The 22455-nt window shown below is 33.0% G+C and overlaps 1 protein-coding gene across 3 annotated transcripts in view; it reads left to right on the top strand.

Moving 5' to 3' along the window:
* Window positions 1–22455, top strand: part of LOC134687456 (maltase-glucoamylase-like) — a 47976-nt gene that overhangs the window by 179 nt on the left and 25342 nt on the right. For 2 of the 3 annotated variants that reach the window (XM_063547775.1, XM_063547792.1), the window contains exons 2-20: window positions 744–1384; window positions 6743–6897; window positions 7473–7647; window positions 8803–8902; window positions 11328–11440; window positions 11863–11988; window positions 12650–12781; window positions 13560–13697; window positions 14214–14330; window positions 14560–14686; window positions 15661–15802; window positions 16590–16723; window positions 17478–17512; window positions 17731–17847; window positions 18312–18460; window positions 18982–19066; window positions 20403–20459; window positions 21165–21289; window positions 22235–22335. In XM_063547775.1, coding sequence (XP_063403845.1) covers window positions 920–1384; window positions 6743–6897; window positions 7473–7647; window positions 8803–8902; window positions 11328–11440; window positions 11863–11988; window positions 12650–12781; window positions 13560–13697; window positions 14214–14330; window positions 14560–14686; window positions 15661–15802; window positions 16590–16723; window positions 17478–17512; window positions 17731–17847; window positions 18312–18460; window positions 18982–19066; window positions 20403–20459; window positions 21165–21289; window positions 22235–22335 — 2593 coding nt within the window. In that variant the 5' untranslated portion in view covers window positions 744–919. Of the gene's footprint in view, window positions 1–2; window positions 89–743; window positions 1385–6742; window positions 6898–7472; window positions 7648–8802; window positions 8903–11327; window positions 11441–11862; window positions 11989–12649; window positions 12782–13559; window positions 13698–14213; window positions 14331–14559; window positions 14687–15660; window positions 15803–16589; window positions 16724–17477; window positions 17513–17730; window positions 17848–18311; window positions 18461–18981; window positions 19067–20402; window positions 20460–21164; window positions 21290–22234; window positions 22336–22455 lie in introns of those variants that run through there. The other variant, XM_063547784.1, reaches the window with a different exon arrangement.

Here is a 22455-nt window from a genome sequence, read left to right as displayed (position 1 = left end):
AAGTTCAAGGAGACTACTGAGGATACAACCACGCAGAGGTGAAAAATGCCTTAATTGCAAAAATGACACACTTATGCATGTGCATACGGTAAGTCTGCTTTGGAAAAGTAATGTGACATTTCTTTTACGACGAAACGTGTAAATATTGCATCCTATTTTTAAAATACAATTTTTATGAATGAATATAATTTGATAATAGATTGCACGTGTGTGATAAAGTGCTGCGAACGACTACTAGTACTGACCTTGATTAAGCTATATATATATGTATAGTCATGCTAGTAAATGTACTTTTTGATAGACATATGTACTAATGATTATAACTTTTTCAAGTTAAAGGAGTTCCAAACACGTCATTGTAAGGTTGAACAGGATTTGCAAGTGCATGTGAATTTCCAAATAAATATAAAATTTTTAATACTTTTTAACTATATAAAGTTATGAGCAACATGTGTTTTCTCTTTACAAGCTTTAAGGCATCGTAAATGTATTTTAATTTTTAAATTTGTCCATCCAATGCTAAATAATTCCCCATCAAAATGTTTTTGTTGTCCTCTCCGTTAATAAAACTATCTCAGATACAACAGTTTGTTCTAAAAGATATTTTTCACTTCCCCACTGGTAAATTGTGTTATCACACTGAATATTTCCGTTGTTCCGGGAGATTTATGCTGCGAGTCCTTCGATGACCGCCAAAGACCCAGAGATAACAACTATATCACAAAGTTTTTATCTGTTTTTAGGTACTAATTAGTGGAAGATATTAGACATGATCACATATGGACTTCAATGACTTAATTTATTTATTGTTTTCAAGTTCAGGATTACCGTATGTATATCTTTCTTTAAGGAAACTAATATGTTTTAAACCAAGTAATATATAAACACAAATAACAAAAAGTGACCCATTTCTTCCAATATGAGCAAGAATTGTAGTCGGAAACGGATAGGAATAATTTGTTTAGTGATCGCTGTGTTCGCGGCAATTCTGGTTCCGGTGGCATATGAAGCGACTAGAAAAGATAAAAGGAAGGATACGGAGAGTAAAAACAATGATGGTGGCATAAATACACCACAAGCACCAGAAAAGCAAACCCAAAGAATTGACTGTTTTCCCGAAAATGTAGGATTAACAGAAGATAAATGCAAGGAACGAAATTGTATCTATGACAAATCAGTGACCGTTTCTGGTGTTCCTTCTTGTTTCTTTCCTGCCAATAAAGACTATGGATTTTCAGCAGAAAAGGGAAGTACGAATACACCACTTGGGTATAAAGTAAATCTTCAGCAGAAGGGAAATTCTCCGTTCGAATCGAGTAGTCCGAGATTTAAAGAGCCTACTTTTGAAGTCCAATTCCTTAGTGAAAACTTAGCCCGTTTTAAGGTTGGTAATTTTTTCACTTACATGTGCATGTATTGTAATGAGAAAAAATATTGTTGACAAACAAATCAAAATACGATAAACTTCATAAACTTTTATTGGTTTGTAGCTGTCTCTGAAGTTAAGAACTAGCTTCAAATTGTGTTAATACAGCCATTATTTAAGCAAATTTACATCATGAAATGTGAATGTTGAAAAGACACTTTGTAACAATCTTAATTAAATCCAGATAACAAAATAGTGTCAGTCAGACTGCCATAGATAGGTATGTTTGCCCAGATGCTTTCTTAACCGTCCGATCTATGAGAAGTGTCATTTAACGTTAATCTATATACGGAAGTCCTTGGATCCAAAGTTATTTAACCAGTACTAGTTCGGTTTATAAATAGCTATAATGCGGTCAAGTTTTTTCGTTTCTCTGTCCACCCTACGGAATGTGCAGATAAAATATAACTGTATTCTGTACTTTACAACTCCGTCCTTCTTAAAACCCCTGGGGTAACTCAGTTAAATATGTTGATAGGGGTGTGCCATTTTTGCCTTAAAACAGGTACCCATTTTTGATAAATACATTCATTGAAATTCAGTACCTATAGTTATATAAATATCAAAGAAAGAATAACCTATTATACCTATATATACAATATTAAAAATATGACCCATATTTATATATGCAGTAAATCTTTATCATCATTCATAATTCATTATAACAGCTATACTACAGCTTCCCTCAAGTTTTTATTTATGAATAGACATCGCTTAGTGAACATATATTTTATTGATTTACTTTAATATAATAATTGACCATTCATCATGCAAGATTCTCAATAGAGTATTTATATAGATCATACCCAAAATCGATATACAGTTTTCAAATAATATAAGATGTCATTAAAAAGGAGGGTGATTTTCATATAAAATATCGCAAAATTATTATCCATATTTAATTTTTGGCTCATTCACGTAACATTTGTATTGTTTGTTTAACACTGTTACCATTGGCAAAACGGAAGATCCAAAAGATTTGGGTCATGCGCTAGAAGACTTGACTGGGTTAACATTACCATTCACATTATGTGTACTGGTTTTACATCTGCATGCACAGTGCGTTTAATTTAATGTTTACAGTGAACATCACCACATTGCGTGCAATGGTTTGACATCACCACTATGTGTGTACTGGTTTAACATCACCACATTGTGTGTACTGGTTTAACATTACCGCCTTGTGTGTACTGGTTTAATATATCCACTCTGTGTTTAATGGTTTACCATCACCATAATGTGCGTTTTGGTTTAATATCGCTACATTGTGTTCACTGGTTTAAAATATACTGGTTTAACATCACTACATTGTTTGTACTTGTTTAACACCACTGTGTGTAATGGTGTAATATCACCACATGGTGTGTACTGGTTTAACAGCACCACATTGCGTCACTGTGTACTAGTATTACATCACCCCATTGTGTGTATTGGTTTAACATCACCATAGTGTGTGTACTGATTTAGCATCACGACATTGTGTGTACTGGTTTAACCTCACCACAATCTGTGTATTGGTTCAAAATCACAACATTGTGTGTAATTGTTTAACATCACCATATTGTGTTTAAGGTTTAACATCACCACATTATGTGTACTGGTTTAACATCACTACAATGTGTGTACTTGTTAAGCACCACATTATGTGTACTGGTTTACATCAACGCACTGGGTACTGGTTTAACATTACTGTATTGTGTGTATTGGTTTAAGATCACCACATTGTGTGTAATGGGTTAACATCACCATATTGTGTGTACTGATTTAGCATTACCACATTATGTGTACTGGTTTAACATCACCACAATGTGTGTAATGGTTTAACATCATCGTAGTGTGTGTACTGATTTAGCATCACCTCACTATATGTACTGGTTTAACATCACCACATTATGTGTACTGGTTTAACATCATCACACTGTGAACACTGGATAAACATAACCATATTGTGTTTTATGGTGTAACATCACCACACTATGTGTACTGGTTTAACATCACCACACTGTGTACTGGTTTAACATTACTGCATTGTGTTTTGGTTTAACATCAACGCATTGTGTGTCATGGGTTAACATCATCGTATTGTATGTACTGATTTAGCATCATCACATTATGTGTACTGGTTTAACATCACCACATTGTGTGTTATTGTTTCACATCATCGGAGTGTGTGTACTGATTAAGCATCACCACATTGTGTGTAATGGTTTTACATCATCGTAGTGTGTGTACTGATTTAGCATCACCACACTATGTGTACTGGTTTAACATCACCACATTATGTGTACTGGTTTAACATCAACACACTGTGTACACTGGGTAAACATCACCTTAGTGTGTGTTATGGTGTAACATCACCACATTATGTGTACTGGTTTAACATCACCACATTGTGTGTAATGGTTTAATATCATCGTAGTGTATGTACAGTACTGATTAAGCATCACCACTCTATGTTTACTGGTTTACCATCACCACATTATGTGTACTAGTTTTACATCATCGAACTGTCTACACTGGGTAAACATCACCATATTGTGTGTTATGGTGTAACATCACCACATTATAAAATTGAGAATGGAAATGGGGAATGTGTCAAAGAGACAACAACCCCACCAAAATAAAAAACAACAGCAGAAGGTCACCAACAGGTCTTCAATGTAGCGAGAAATTCCCGCACCCGGAGGCGTCCTTCAGCTGGCCCCTAAACAAATATATACTAGTTCAGTGATAATGAATGCCATACTAATTTACTAATTGTACACAAGAAACTAATATAAAAATAATACAAGACTAACAAAGGCCAGAGGCTCCTGACTTGGGACAGGCCCAAAAATGCGGCGGGGTTAAACATGTTTGTGAGATCTCAACCCTCCCCCTATACCTCTAACCAATGTAGAAAAATAAACGCATAACAATACGCACATTAAAATTCAGTTCAAGAGAAGTCCTAGTCTGATGTCAGAAGATGTAACCAAAGAAAATAAACAAAATGACAATAATACATAAATAACAACAGACTACTAGCAGTTAACTGACATGCCAGCTCCAGACTTCAATTAAACTGACTGAAAGATAATGATTTCATCATATGAACCTCAGGCACAATTCTTCCCGTTAGGGGTTTAGTATCATACCATCATAACAAATATGAGAAGAACATAACCCGTGTCATGCCAACAACTGTTTTTAGAATAAATGTTTTTAGTTCCGACGCAAAGACCTTATCAGTGACTCAATATTAACGCCAAAATATGCAATCTTTAATGACTTGACAACAGTATCGTAATTATATCCCTTCTTAATTAGTCTATTTAAAGGTTTTGTAAGTTTCTGAGGTGAATACTGACACCTTTGTGCTTTATACAGAATATTTCCATAAAAAATTGGATGTGAAATACCTGAACGTATAAAAAGTCTGCATGTTGAGCTATATTTACGAATGATGTCTTTATACCGATGATAAAATTTAGTAAAAGTTTTGACTAGTTTGTGATATCGAAAACCCTGGTGTAATAATTTTTCAGTAATACATAAATTTCTCTCGTTAAAATCTAAAACATTGTTACAAACACGAGCGAATCGTACAAGTTGAGATATATAAACACCGTAAGATGGTGACAAGGGAACGTCAAACGGATAATTAACGATAGGAAATGAAAAATCATCCCTTTTATCATAAATTTTAGTATTCAGCTTTCCGTTAGTGATATAGATATCAAGATCGAGGAAAGGGCAGTGGTCATTATTAGTATTAGCTTTATTTAAAGTAAGTTCAGCAGGATAAATTTCATTAATATACATACTGAAGTCGTCATTATTGAGAGCCAAAATATCATCCAAATATCTAAAAGTATTATTAAATTTGTTTATCAAATGTTGTTTTGATGGGTCTTTGCTTATTTTTGTCATAAATTGTAACTCATAACAATACAAACAGAGGTCCGCAATAAGTGGTGCACAGTTAGTTCCCATTGGAATTCCGATAATCTGACGATATACGGAATCCCCAAAGCGAACAAAAATGTTATCTAGTAAAAATTCAAGGGCATATATAGTATCAAAGCATGTCCAATTAACATAGTTTTTTTGTTTATTGCTACTAAAAAATGACCTAAAAGAGTTTGAACATATATATTGTATACTGGTTTAACATCAACACACTATGTCACTGGGTACTGGTTTAACATGTCTGCATTGTGTGTATTGGTGTAAGATCACCACATTGTGTGTAATGGGTCAACATCACCATAGTGTGTGTACTGATTTAGCATCACCACATCATGTATACTGGTTTAACATCACCACAATATGTGTACTGGTTTAACATCACCAGACTGTGTATGTGTACACTGGGTAAACATCACTATAGTGTATGTAATGGTTTAACATCACTATAGTGTGAGTAATGGTTTAACATCACCATAGTGTATGTAATGGTTTAACATCACCAATTTGTGTGCTTGTACAAAGTCAACGTATCTATACCATCTATTAGTTGTTCGTTGTTTTTGTTTGTTTTCTTTTTTCGGAGGAGTTTAAAAGTGGTTAGTATAAAGCACAGAAAGTGAATTGATGTGATTGATGATGTGACAACTATTCATCAGAATTTATATTTTGTTCATTCCTAATATTCTTTTTTTATATATTCAACTGAACACTAAAGTATTCATACCGTAATGTTTTCTCGATGATGGATTCATCATTTTATAAGAAGGTATAAGGAAGGAGTTTGAAAAGAAAATATATGATGAAATAATGACACAAAACATTACACGTGCGCTTGGCAAAACTAAAAGCAAACGAATATGTTCGTGACCTTCTGCTGTTGTTTTTTCTATGGTCAGGTTGTCTCTTTAACACATTCCTCATTTCCATTCTCAATTTTATCGTTGCTGCTCTTCATTTTAACGTTCATGGACTATCTTAATTGTATGTTTTTAAAGATAGTACTTGTTCTGTTCTGAAAACTATTTTTGTGACATGCGTTGATTGCTGTTTGCCTAAAGGTCCAGATTATGTTGTAAAGACAAAAGGGGAATGGTGGGTATGAAAGAAATACTTTGTTACGGAATTACTGTGAAGCTTATTTCAAAACTAAAAACTGTCTATCTTTAATTTGTCCCTATGTATCTGTCATAAGTTCCCCTTATTAAAAAAATACACTCTTACCTAAAGTAACACATACTCTGCCAGTTCTTCTTCGGCTCTAATTTTGCAATGTATATACATGCATGCAATTGTTGTATTTTTTGTCAGCTTGGCGTTTATTTTTTCCCTACAAGTAAACTTATATTGTTCTTTTTTTGTCTATAGCTTTACGACAAAGCAAATGCAAGATACGAGGTGCCAGTACCATTGGATGTCCCCAAAACTCGAGCGGAAGCTTCTAAGATAAATTATGAAGTCAATATTGTCAACAGAGATGATTTCGCTTTTGAAATAAAGCGGCGTACAACGGGCACTGTCATGTAAGTTCATGCATGTGTCATGTAAGTGTTCCTGCATGGTATAGATTCTATAATAATAGCTAACTAGGTATATGAAGAGCGTCACATAAGACTGACAACAATAGGGAATGAAATGATAAAAGATAAGGGAAATTTTGCTATAGAATCGTGGAGATATTAGGATTTTTATTATTTTTACTCGCTCGGTTATTGTTTTCGGGTATCTCAATTCTGCCGTTTATATATATTGTAAAGTGAAACAGAAACGTTGTCCAGGCGCGGATCCAGAAAGGGGGGGGGGGGGGGGGGGGGGGTCCGGGGATTAAAACCCCCTTTTTTTGGACGATCAATGCATTTGAATGGGGACATGTAATTGGAAACCCCCCTTTTTAAAATGACAGGATCCGCCCTGTTGTCTGCAGTCTTTCTGATCATCTTTTGTTTTATGCTACCCCTGTAGCTTCTTATTTACATCAACATTATAAATAAGCGCTGCCCGATCAAGGCAGTTGTATTATTAAGAAACCGTTGAGATTTTGCTACACACATATATATACATGTTATTTTACTGAGTTTGTCTTAATTTTTATTTATAGATTCGATTCCAGAGTCGGTGGACTTACACTAACCAACCAGTTTCTTCAAATTTCTACTCAGCTACCATCCACCAACGTGTATGGATTTGGTGAAAATATTCACAAAAGTTTTAAACACGATCTGAACTATAAAACATGGCCCATGTTTTCAAGAGACCAAGCTCCAGGATGGACAGTAAGAAACATAATTATATACAATAATCATAAATATATAAAGTTCGTAATTATTTGGAAGTTACATGATTTGGGGGGGGGGGGGGCACTGAGAATATTTCGTTTCTTGCGACGGTAAAACATTCAAATTCAAATTCTTTATTTCCTATCACATGGCCCTTTCATGCATAACAAAATTTCACACGATCATTCACACTTTCAAGTCCTTTCAAACCAATCTTGCAATGTTCAAGTCCTTGTTTATACCAATCTTTTAAAGCGCCCGTTGTTGTGATCTGTTTGTTTTTTGGTATTTGATTGTAAGGGGAAGTAATCTGTAAATATAGCGGGAAAGCCAAAAAAACAAACTTTATGGATATTGACAGAAATGCAAGCTAAACGATGCTTCAGTCGTTGGCCCAAGCCATTGCATATTCCATTTACGATGAAAATTATGATAATATTACTGTGTGGTGCGCATTTTTTGTTAGGTCTGAGTACCTATATTAATAATACATGTTATAGAGCTGTATACTAAATTTATAGTCTATATCTATATATATATTATCCAAGGTCAGTCTGAAGCGGCAGAACCACCATGCAGAACTTTTTATAATTAGTGGGGACACCTAAAGGGGGAGGACTTCAGTCATGTTTCAGTGATTCCCTACATGTTCAAACAAATTTGTCTTACCAAACAGAGGAGGGGAAAGGGGGCACTCCTTCCAATGCCTAGCTATAAGGAGTGCCCTAAAGTGTGCTATAGCCTAGCTATAAGAGCTGAGACTAAATATCTTGTAACTATGTCCTGATATGATAAAGAAATTTTCATAAGTGGGGGCCAACTGACTGCCATCCCAAAATGGGGTGGGGGGGAGGGACCTAAATCTGCCTCTGTAATAGTCTCAGAGTCAAAAAGGAACATTAATCAATTAACAATTAAAACAATAATGTTATACCTCTATAGAAGGATTATCCCTCTATACAGGTATAATCACCATATAGAGGGTTTGTTCCCAACCTGTTAATGGTAAAGTAATCATTTACATATATATTTAATATCAGTATAACTCTCCCCTCCCCCCCCCCCCCCCCCCCTCCCCCATAATTCTAAACATTATTCAATTGAAAAATACTTTTAGGAAAAAAACCTGTAATCTATGTTCTTGCTTTGTAGGAAATGGCCAATTTATATGGTGTTCATCCCTTCTACACGTGTGTGGAGAATGGAGTAGGAAATACACATGGCGTCTTCTTCTTAAACAGTAATGCTCAAGGTAATCCTAAATGTGAATATATATCCTATAACTTGACTATAAATAATTTTTTCCATTGTGTGCATGCTTCTGTCTGTTTGTCTGTCAGTCAGTATCAAGCTACAATGTGCACGGCTAAAGGTAGCTTACCATGAAGTTGGTGTCACATCATCTGAAAAAAAATAGTTTTGTTTTTCCAACACTCTCATTTGCCTCATTCAAATTTTGTGAAACTCATACACTATATGACTATACATGTACTAGGAATCAAAACATGTATACAGAGTTCAAATTTTGGTTGTGTCAGAGTCATTTAAAGTTATTCCCCCTTTTTTAACTTAGAAAATGTACATGCTAAGCATTGGGGGCATACATGTCCTCAGACACATTCTTCTTTTATTTTTAAGATCTAAAGGGCAAGTTCCCATGTGAAATATTACTATTGATGATTATACCTTGTAGTTGATGCTTATCATAAGCTCAAAATCTATTTGGCTGATAATATGTGTCCGAGTATAAATCAGTTTAATCTTGAATATATGAGACAGTTTGAATTTTGGATTAAAGGATTTGTCTATACAAGTCCAAAAATTAAAGTACAAGTATAGATGATTTATTGACAATGGTTATCGTAAAACTACCCTTTATAGAGTGATAAGGCCCAAAAAAGTATATACTTGTTTCCTATTCCTCATGGTAGATCAAGATATGTTAGTTAGATAGGTAATATTATGTGATTTTACTTTTCATAAGAATTTACAAAGACTATAAGGTATAAGGAAATATTCTGGAGTTTTACAATGCTTAACTAAACTGTCCATGTTAAGAGAGCCATGAAAATAAAGAGCAGGTACAAATATAGGAAGGAAGGAAACAAAACTATATTTTTTTGTCTTAGATATAAGTCACAGAGAAAAGATAACCTCAGAAAGTTATTATGTAAGATATGTTGATAACATGGATTGAATTAAAATGGCATGACAGAATAATTTGCTGTGCTAAAGGATACACACAAGTGTAGATCAAATCTGTCTAATGATCCTGCAGCTTATGTAGGGGTGCTTGTTATGTAATTTTGTTTCCTTATTCATGTATTACGAAATATTTACAATGCCATATTGATTTACCACCCAAAACATTACTTGACAGTTTTATTAATATTTGGAGGATTTATTTCTTTCAGTTAGTTTACAGATATCTGTTTGCACTTGAGAGGTCATTTGAAATGAGTTTGCACTGACAGAAGCGTCTTATAAAATTGAGAATGGAAATGGGGAATGTGTCAAAGAGACAACAACTCGACCAAATAAAAAAACAACAGCAGAAGGTCACCAACAGGTCTTCAATGTAGCGAGAAATTCCAGCACCCTGAGGCGTCCTTCAGCTGGCCCCTAAACAAATATATACTGGTTCATTGATAATGAACGCCATACTAATTTCCAAATTGTACACAAGAAACTAAAATTTAAATAATACAAGACTAACAAAGGCCAGAGGCCCCTGACTTGGGACAGGCGCAAAAATGCGGCGGGGTTAAACATGTTTGTGAGATCTCAACCCTCCCCCTATACACATGATAATATAATATTTTTTTAAAGTTTCTTTAACTATTAAGTGATCAATAAATTGTTAAAATGAAATTTAGAATGAAAATGGAGAATATGTCAAGGAGAAAGGAGACAATAGTCAATAACCCAATCAAAGAGCAAATAACAGCTGAAGGCCACCAATGAGTCTTTAACGCAGCAAGAAAATCCTGCACCTGGTGTTGGACCTCAGCTGGCCTCTAAATGAAAATGTGTACTAACTCAGTGAAAATAGGCATTGTACTAATTTCCAAAACATATAAATTAACTATAATAAAAAAACATACAAGATTAACAGATAATAACCAGGGATAGGCACATGATTGAGTTAAACATGTTTTATAAATGAGATTTCAATCCTTTCCCTATACCTTTAGCCCTTGTAGAATTAAAAACACTCATCAGTCCAGGGGCAAATATTTCATGCATATTCTGGAGTAGAAATAAAAATGAACAACAAATCTAATAAGTAGGTTGTCTGGGATGAAAGGCAATGATTTGGATGAAAAAGATGATAAGTTGGATTTAACTACAATATTTAAATCAAATATAACAGACTTCTTCTGTACCCCTCAAAAAGTGGTTGAATGGGTTTTGTAATGTGTAAAGAATGTCACACTCACTGTACACAAATTTTAAGATGCACATTTGGACAGAATGTGACTGCTAATTTATACATCCTGCTATGGTAAATACATGTATATATATATGCCCCTTTTTAGGATGAGTTTCACTGTTAGATTGGAGACCAGTCTGGTGGTAATTAATTACTCTACACAGAGAACCATTAAAATTTTATTGTAAGGTGAATAAAGCTCTTTAAAAGCCATAATGTTTTAATATTTGTTTCCATTAAACAGAGTATTCCTTGACACCATTACCAATGTTAACTTACAGAACTATTGGAGGAATTCTAGATGTATATATTTTCCTGGGACCATCACCTGAAAATGTTATACAGCAATATACAGAGGTATTATCAAAAGTAGTAAAGACATATGATTGGACTTGGGAAATGTTTTAACTGTAAATATCTGTAGTTATTTTTCAGGTTTAATATTTATTATAGACTTTTTCTTTTACAAATTATGACTTGGATGGAGAGTTGTCTCATTGGCACTGACATACCAAATCTTCTTATATCTAATTATTTTATTTCTATGTGTGATGAAAGTTTTTGGGGAAAACAATTTGCAAAAAAATGTTAAAAAGTTACACACCTGCAGGGGAGCTAATTGTTGCATATTTTGGAACTAATGATAAGATCATGAAGATAGTAATGACATAACATGTACAACTTAATGACAATTGTCATGATTATACTCTGCATTTACTATTTAAAAACTAATTTCAGTACTGGATAATTGTATCTATAAGGATATTTGTATTTGATAGCTAATTGGAAGACCATTTATGCCTCCATACTGGGCCCTTGGTTTCCAACTTTGTCGTTATGGATACACAAATTTAAAAGATATAGAAACAGCTGTGGAAAATACAAAAAAATATAACATTCCACATGTAAGTATAACTAATACAAAAAATTATTTAGATCAGTCAGTAGTAACTTCTGTTTAACCTCTTTTTGGCTTATATGTTCCATTTTAATGTTTGGTTTCAAGTTCCAATCCATCTGTTTTATGTCCATTAGAGTTCTGTAATGTGTTCTAGTTGATAGATAAGTATTTTATGTAAATGTAGGTTATGCAATATTTGGATCACATTGCCCTAAATAATTTATTCAAAAGTAAATCATGTATTACTACATATGCGACCATTCAGCAACAACACTTTGTAGAATGCAATGTATGCTTTCATATGGTACATGAGATATATTCATCAACCCTTCATATCTTATATATCAACATACTTGAATCAGTGTCCACTGTTAGGCTTTACCATATTGTCCAATGGTGTTCCTATGTTCTGAAAAAGAAATCATATTCAGTTTTGCATTGAATGATCTTTACATCTAAGCAACTATGCAAAAGTAAGATTTAAAGAAATGATGTGGTTTCATCTGAGACATTTTAGATAGTAATGAGTATGCTTGTAAAAGAAATCTGATCAGCAATGGTTATAAGCTTTACAAGGTGATCAAAAATCTGGGAACTTATAATTTTTGTAAAAAAAATAAAATTGCATGGTATCTTGTTTATGTAGTTTTGAAATATTCCTACAGGATGTCCAATATGCAGATATTGACCACATGGACAAACAGATGGATTTTACAATTGACCAAGAAAAGTTTGGAGGTCTTAATACCTACTTTAAACAACTACAAGCAGAAGGAATGCATACAATTATCATACTGGTTAGTTTGGATTTAGTACAATATAATTGTTTAGCAAAAAAAAAGTATTGCAAGTTAGAAGCCAAAAACATGATTTACACAATGTCATTATTTTATGCAGTAATGAAAATTGAATGCGGCTATATAATTTTGCATTAAAAAGTAACCTCTGATATTTTTAACTGGATTTTTGTGACAAAAATATTGGTTATTGATTTGAGGATGTTTATAGCAGTCAGGGGTGGAGGTCAAGTTCAATAATTAAGATTTTGACCTCTACCGTTCAGGAGTTATGGTGCTTGAAAGATTGAAAAATGGCGTTTCCAGTCGTGTCTGTGCATTTTCTCATTAACTGTTCCGCCAAAGCTTTTCAAATTTTAGTACAAATGTATAGGAGCATTTGTTTAATAGAAACCTTATTTTGATAAAATATGGTGAAATCCTATAAAAATAGAAGAAACAAAGTAAAAAAACAAATAAGATGAAAAAATAAAGAAACCAGCAAAACTTTGCAACATATTTAAATAAATTATTGTTTCAGATAGATGGAAAATATATAAATACATTGGCAAATATTATAGTAAACTCAGAAATAATTATGTGCATTGGGATTTTTAAAGAAAGAACAAAATTCTGAGAGCAATTATTGCGATTTCAGGAGAATCTGCATACATATATCAGAATAATTGTTCTTAATATTGTGATACTCACCCAGATGCATTATCCAAATTGTAGTAATAAAAACCTTGTAATAATTTGTGAATATACAGTAATTCATTATATTGTCTTCTATTGACAGGATCCTTGTTTTACAACAAACACCTCAGGATATGAGCCATACGATAGATTAAAGGCTATATCTGGTGCTGTGATGTGGCCACAAGAATTACAAGGTGTAGAGGACTATAAAGATGGAGATGGGGCTATGCTAGGATATGTAAGATCAACAGAGTGCTCTCTGATTCAGTGTTAAACCAAAAGTCTTTTGCATCATCTTTCTTAACAATATCATTGAGTTGTTGTTGATGTTGTTCTAGCTTTTCTCATGCAGTTGTGACGTCAATATATGACACTCAAATCTTATTCCACATTCTGTTGATGTTTATCATAAGGGTACATTACTTCAAGACAATATGTCACATAATGTTGGGCATGACCTTTTGACCTCAAGGTTAATTCATTTAAATTTGTCTGGTCATATTTTTTTAAATTATTTTTGATAAACATGTATGTCATGACCACATTACCTCAAGACAATGTTGCATATATTATAAGATTGACTTCAGATCTCAACCTCAACTTTGACATCTGTAATGATCACATCAGAGCTAAAAGTTTTTTTTTTTTTTAAAATGCTTTTGATATATGTCTCAACCTCTGTTATGGATGACTGTAAATGTAAATAGATGACTAAGAGTCTCCTTGCTGTATACTCATTTTATCTTTATTTTAGGTTTGGCCAGAAGGAAAAGTTGTATTCCCAGATTTCTTTAAGAACCAGACAAAGGAGTTATGGATAGACTTGATTGTAAAACACAGACAAAATCTTACTTTTGATGCCATATGGATAGTAAGTGAAATTTTTTATATTGAAATAAATAACTACTTAATCAATTCCATTTCAATGAAGAAGAAAAAAAAAAGAAAGACATCAATCCTATAAAACAAATTTATCTTATTGGGAATATTCAATAATTGATCAGTTAATATGAAGTAGTATATTTGCTTTGTAGTAAGATATGTTATTCAAATACATGCATTTAAAATTTGATTACCGTAAATGCACAATATTTTTTTAGGATATGAATGAACCTGCAAATTTTGGCACTAATGAGGATAAACCCTGGAACTGGCCAAAGAATGCCACTTATGAATGGAGTCTGAAATGTCCTCAGAGCAATTATGATGATCCACCTTACAAAACAAGTAAATATAACATTTAACTGGTTAATAATTAAAAAAAAAATTAATGAAGCATTTCATCATTGAAACATTCATTCTGATCATGCTTGAAATATTTGCCATTGGACATTCAGTAAAAACAATTAAATATCATTGACATTAAAATCTATGTCTTACTTTTTTAATTGATTGTTAAGTTTTATTGCCTCACCTGCAATGAATATTACGAAGTGAAGCAAAAGTTTTGCCATTTCATTGAAGGCATAATTGTTGTTGTAAACACCTAAAGAAATGTTTTCTGATTAATTTTTTTCCAAGACTCCTAATTTGGTGCACACAGCTACTATAGTATCCATGCATCTCATTTGTATTCACTATAGGGAAAACTTTCAGTATTGTGAAATTTGGTTTCACAGTATGTGGATGATGATTATATAATTGTTGGATTATTTGTATTTGAATAAAACGTTACTTGTCACATAACAGACAAGAACTGAATTGCAAGAGTTATGTCCCTTAAAATTTATAAATATTTTTAAAATCTGCTTATGACATACAGGTTATATTAGATGTAAGTTTCATTTTTAATAGTTATTACAGCCTTGAACCGATTGTCAGTCATTTTGCATGATCCGATCATGTAGCCAAGTATTTAGATGATCATAGATAAATCCTTGAGAAAGTATGAGTCTCTTTTACAAACATTTTCTAATTAATTGACATAGGGTAGTTTTATCCATCATTGAATATTTTCAATCAACATATTGTGCAAAAAAAAGGGGAATTCTGTTTTCTACTTTTTAAGAGCCTCTCCAAATATAGCCTATTATTTTAAAGTATTTATGGAAGTAGTTATAAAAGTAAAACCTTTATAAAAGTAAAACCTTTGAAAGTGAATGTTAAAAAGAAAGAAAAATGTTAGAATAGAACATTTCGGACAAGCCATTAGAAATTGACAAGAATTTACATTAGTACAGTATTTAAAACATTTTTTTCAGAGGCAGCATATGTATTTGGTGAGAAAGCTAAGATTTCTGACAAGACACTTTGTATGGTGGCAAGACAAGGTCACAATAATGACCTTCTACAATACAATGTACACAGTTTGTATGGATGGAGTCAGTCACTATCGACACTTCAGTAAGTCATAACTATATTACAATGTACACAGTCACTTTGTATGGTGACAAGACAAGGTGACAATAGTGACCTTCTACAATACAATGTAAACAGTCTGTATGGATGGAGTCAGTCACTATCGACACTTCAGTAAGTCATAACTATATTACAATGTACACAGTCACTTTGTATGGTGACAAGACAAGGTGACAATAGTGACCTTCTACAATACAATGTAAACAGTCTGTATGGATGGAGTCAGTCACTACCGACACTTCAGTAAGTCATAACTATATTACAATGTACACAGTCACTTTGTATGGTGACAAGACAAGGTGACAATAGTGACCTTCTACAATACAATGTACACAGTCTGTATGGATGGAGTCAGTCACTACCTACACTTCAGTAAGTTATTTTGAAATATAATATAATGTATGCAGTCTCTTTTTCTAGAGCCATATAAATATTTTACACACAGAGACAATAAAATAAAATTACATACATAAAGGAATGTCAGTTTTCCTAGCAAAAGTTGTGGTTCTTTCCAGGCACTTCCTCCAACAATAAAACTTGCCACCAAGAAATAACAGCTGTGTTGAAAGTAGCATTAAGTACCAAATGTAAATCAATCAATGATATTCATAGTCTGCAAAACAACTGAACATACACTCAGTCATTAAGTCAGTACAGAAGAAATTAGTTGTACTTATGTATGTTTAAGGACCTTGAGTACCTATGTGAGTCTTGCATGTTTAGAGAGAGAAATAAGTATTTAAAGTTGTCAGAGCTTTTTATTTGTTTACAGAGCTACAAGAAAAGCAACTGGCAAGAGAAGTATGGTGTTATCTAGGTCAACATTTCCTGGAAGTGGGAAGTATATAGGTCATTGGCTAGGAGATAATGACAGTAAATGGTCACATCTGAGAGAATCAATTATTGGTGAGTAAAATTATTTCTACATCAATTATACCTCAAACACTGTAAGTTTGTGGCTAATTCTGTTTATCCATCCACTTTGATACAGAGACTTTAGGTTGCCTCTAACTGCTCTTACTGCGTAAAGTTGGAACTTCATAGTTTACAGATTGTGTGTACTTATTATAACCCTTCATACATCAACATGATTTTGTAGTTCTGAACTTTTTATTCCCCTTAACCCCTGTCCATCCTTCCCATTTATGGGTATATAGTTATTCCAGATAACTTATCCCACAGTTTGAATGTTAAAACGTTTTCACTTTGCTGACTGTTTGTACACATATTGAAGGTATGCATGTGGTTAGGGATTATTTTTTTTTATTGATATTTGCTTTTTTGGGAGATAGCTGGACATTTTTGAAGTAAATGCTTGTATAAGAGGGGCGTAGTGTTTCAAGATAACTCCTCCTATAGTGAACCATAGACTTATGTGCTCCAATGGTAAACTTTGTGTATTTTAAAATAACATTTTGCATCTGCGTGGGCATCATTGTGTCTCCCAGACTCAATATTATCTCAAAGAAAGCCCTTTATCATGTTTATTGACTTTGTTAGAATACAGTTACTTCAGAGGGGAGTGTGTTGGTGTATCACTTTGTTTAAAATTTTTTATTATTATTTATTTCAGAGTGTTTACATTTTGACAATAATTCTATTACATTTTGACAATAATTCTATGAATAAAACCTAATTATATCATTCATTTCATTTATAGGGATGCTGGAGTTCAATTTATTTGGAATACCGTATGTAAGTATTGCAAAGGAAATTAAACAAAAACAATAATTTTTACTGTACAGTAGATTTTAGAAAAAAAACATTGGAAACAGTTTTATAAAGAAGCTGCAAAAACTTGTTGAGAAAGAACATCTACAGAATTTTTTGAGTTTTGTTTTAATTAAATGTAAAGAGAGAAAGTTTTATTGATTTTCTCTGTCATGGTGTTAAAATGTTTATGTCTTTTTTAGATTGGAGCAGATATATGTGGATTTTTTGGCAATACAGAACCCCAGTTGTGTAAGAGATGGATGCAGCTTGGAGCTTTTTATCCATTCTCTAGAAACCACAATGGAATAGGGAATATTGTATGTTTGTTACGACTTATTTATTCTCAAAGCACAATACTCTAAAGTTGTATTTTGGTCTTATATTAACTCTAGTATGGTGCAATTATGCCTGTATTTATCAAACACAAGAAATTTTTTGACATAGAATACTGCTAATTCATTATGTCCTTTTTTTTAAATTTGCTTTGAAAATTGTTATTATAAAGTCAGTAAAATGAAAGCTTACTGCAATGCTTTGAAACATTTCCACTGGCTCCTATTTAATTATGTTAATTTTAATAACAGATTTTTTTTACTAATTAGAAAACAATATTTCAGATTATATTTATATCATAAAAATATACACATTTTTATAAGGATAAGGTTTCATTACATATATGTCATAGTTTAACAGAAAAATATAAAAGAAAACTAGAAAATTAGGCTAATCAATGTAATTATTCACATGATATTTTTTCTTCAAAAGGTTTGTTTATTTGTAGCCACAAGATCCAGGGGTATTTGGTGAGGAGGTGGCCAATGCCTCTAGAATTGCCCTAGAAGATAGATACTGGTTACTGCCATATCTTTATACCTTATTCCACAGAGCTCATGTTGATGGTCATACTGTAGCCAGACCAGTTCATCATGAGTAGGTATTTCTATGATTTATTCCAAACCTGATTTGAGAATCAGCTAAAGGACGACATGCATATAGCAGGGAATTTATTTGAACATTACAAATGGATAAAATATAAAATTTGTATGGTCATCTCACAAAAAGTTTATGAAAAGAAATGAAACTTAGTTCTGTAGACCTCTTTGGGAAATGAACATCTTGGTCAATACATTGGCTTTTGGTCCTTAGTATCATGCATTATTTGTTAAATCTATACACATACTAGTAAAGCTTACTGCAACATGAAACTTCTATAAAAATATATTAATAATAAATCTGGCTGAGTGGTGTATTTTAAATATATTGTTGCTTAGTATTTAGATTTTGCAGTCGGACAAGACAGGTTGTCATTTATTACAACACTTGCATAAAAAATCATTAAGATTTTCATTTGATAGGATTAAATTGGCAAAAGTAATGTGAGATACAGCCTCAAATGTCATAACAGTCTATTTGTTTACTTATATCTTATGAGGTGTCTTCCCTTATTGTAGATTTCCCAACGACTCCAAAGCCTTATCTATTGATGAGCAGTTCCTATGGGGTTCCTCATTGTTGATTTCACCAATATTATATGAGGTAAGATGAAAAGAGTGGTATAGATATGTAGAAACACTATTACAAATAAGAGAGAGAAGGTGCCAAAATGGGAATCATAAATGATATTTCCCATAAAAACAGAGAACACCAAGGCCATACCATACCTGTCAACCTCTGAAAATGAAAAGTCAGGTCATGACCTGCATTGAGAAAAAAAATCTCAGGTCATAACGCGTACGACATTTTGCGGGCTCAATTGAAGAACAAAAATATGTTGACATATAATTTATATAGTCAATATGTATATGAAACAGTTAGAACATGTATACAAGTTTATTTCAGACTATTGTTATATTCCATAGTAGCAGACTTGGCATTCTTTTAAAGAACTGCACTTGGTTTCAGTTCATAGCAATGCAAATGTGTATTCATTTTACAAGAAAGAAGAGCACACAGTGTATCCTTATTAAGATCAGCCCTAAACTCTGTAGCTATTTTCTTTACTAAAGAAAATGCCCTCTCACTGTCTGCATTGCTGTTTGGCAAAACCAGTAATGTTTTAGCAAGTTTTGACAAAACAAAAAATCTTGGCTTGTTAAGAAAAATGTCATGCAACTTGGACATTTCTCCCCAAAATGTACCAATGTCAGTGTCAGGGGAAGTGCAAAGTGGAAGTTCATCTAATGGGGTCAACTGATAGTCACTGAACTCATCTTGTAGCTGTGTTGTCTCTTCATCATTCGTTACGTAGCTCAGGTAAACAGTCCTACATTTTGACTTTTGGTTACATTGAAAAAGACCGATAAAACCGAAGGTCGTATTACTTCTAAATACCGGAAACAATTCCGGTCAGAAATCCGGGTGATACGGGTAATGTTAGAAATTCCCGGGACCCGCCGGGTAAAGAAAAACTCCCGGGTGAGAGGTGAAAATAACGGGTGTCACCCGCAAAAAAACGGATGAGTTGACAGGTATGCCATACTGAAACCAATTAATGTAAAACCATAACTATAAAGCCATGTACATTTTGAATAGTTTGTACATCAGGTAGGTTCACCTATAAATCATATGCTTTTATTGTCTATCTTTATAAATATCCTGTAATATTTGAGATTTTGTTTATTTCAGAAAATCTTCAGGATTTTTTTTCAATTTTATCCATTTGTATTATTGCTTTTTTTTATTACCACAGTCATAAGGGAGACTCATATACAGTACGGACTTCATCATTTTGCTAAGGAAAACAGGGGGGAAAAAATTTATCTGATGTGCAGGAAGCAGTTGGTATTTTTTCATAACAAAACGATTTATGTATAGTAATAAAGAATACCATATAGACTGAAAAGTAAATGCTTTTTTTTTTTATGATTTTCAGAATCAAACAGAACTAAGTTATTATTATCCAGCAGGAAGATGGTATGATTTACACACGGTATGTACTGACATATACTGTGAAGGTACTTTTATTCTTGGGTATTAATTTTGTGGTTTGTCAAAATTAAATTAGTTCATGGGGTATTTAATTCATGGATTTACTAAGAGCATCTGAGTTCTAAATGGAAATTTCACATATCATGTGGAATTTAAATTTGTTGTTTAATTGAACCACAAAAACCATGAAAATTGAGCACTACAATAGTACTTTCACAGTAGAATTATGAGTAAATAGAATTATGATATTCAAACAATTAAATTTTATTCCTTACCTTAACCTTAATTCTCTCCGCGCCAGAAGTCGCATAAGGCCTCCACGCGCATAAGGCCTCCACACGCATAAGGCCTCCACGAATTACATTTTGTTGCTGTAGGTAAATTCATTGTTTGACCTTTACATTGTAATCCCCTTATGATGAAGCCAGGGTAGAGAAAAATTGTGGAGGAACTGTGTCTGCAGTAATATTTCTCTACTTATCCATTCAAACTAAAATGCAATTGGCAAATCTTCATCAACATTTTATTTTAATAAGTTCATTAAACATTTTTTGAGTTACAAACACAACATAGCTGGGTTCTTATTATATGAGGAGAGAACATTTGAAATTCCATGCTAAGGAACCTTTATGGTCCATCTTTTATCCATGTAAGTGACTTCCAGCAAGGAAAAATGAAATTATTTTATTTATTGCATGATTTACAGGGTTGGTATACAGACGGTCCAACACCTGTAAAGATGCCAGTTGGTCCAGATACCAATATTCAGTTAGATGTACGTGGTGGCAGTATACTTCCCATGCAAGAACCAGCCAGAAACACTACATACAGGTCAGTACAAGCTTTATTCATTTCAATTACAGAGATGCCTTTTGATTTTCTTTTTTTTTATTTAAACATAACAAATAATGATCAAAGCAATATAACAAAATATAATATGTAATTTGAAAGGGATCTTGTTAAGAAGTAACACCACCATTGTATTTAACTTATAAGTTTTTCTTTAAATGGCACTTTAAAAATAATCTTTGTTTCAAATAAAGAATCACTCGGCATGCTTTATCCTGTTCATTAGTACAGACAAAATTTCACATAACATTTCATTGCATATAAGGTAATAACCATCTCTGGGAGTTAACCAATTAAATTTTCACCCCTTTGTTCTGTTTATAAGGCCCCTAGGGGTGACTGGGAAATAGAGATATGGTCATCACAGGTCTTCTTCCGACCATTAGTAAAATGCTTGCCAAAGTTGGGCATCCATTTGGCTGTGCGGGATGTATCAAGTATGCAGCAAGGTCGAGTCAGAATGGTGACGTTAAATCCAATGCCTCTTGAGAGTGCTTGCATAAACTTTTGAGGGGTCCGTAGGTGGCCTGTTGCAAGGCAAAGTTTCTGTCCCTATCCAATATAACCTCAGGAGGCAGTTCATTTTTTTTTCTCCACTTCAATGCAGGGTCACAACCTACAAACTATCAATTGGTAATACTTCAGTAATTGGATTAAAAAAAAACTAGGATTATCTCCCCCTAGAATTAAAATTTGAGAACAAATTTCCAAATTTCAAGGGAATATTTGATTCAATCCTTTTTGTAGGATACTGGATGTGATGTACTATGATTTGGTGGTATTACACCTTACAATTTATCCCATTATAAAAGTGTATTTCCTTAAAATTCTGAATTTCAGAATGTGGTGAGATAGGGAAATAGTTTTAGAACCATTTATCAACAGTAAATCTTTAAGATATTAATGTTTACTGGTTTTATTTTTTAGTCGTAAGAATCCACTACATATTTCAGTAGCCTTAGACAATGATGATGATAAAGGTGGCCAGGCAGAAGGAGAGCTTTTCTGGGATGATGGAGACTCAATTGGTATTGTTATCTTTTTTTTTATTTTCCTGGATGGAAAAGTGAACAGTTTACCAAATTTTAATAATAATATTCTTAGAATTGTTTAAACAGTAAAACTTACAATCCTATCTTTATACCAGG

The sequence above is a fragment of the Mytilus trossulus genome, chromosome 1 (genome assembly GCF_036588685.1).
Source record: "Mytilus trossulus isolate FHL-02 chromosome 1, PNRI_Mtr1.1.1.hap1, whole genome shotgun sequence".
NCBI lineage: Eukaryota > Metazoa > Mollusca > Bivalvia > Mytilida > Mytilidae > Mytilus > Mytilus trossulus.
Note: the sequence above shows the minus strand (reverse complement) of the source record. Positions and strands in the feature narration are given on the sequence as shown.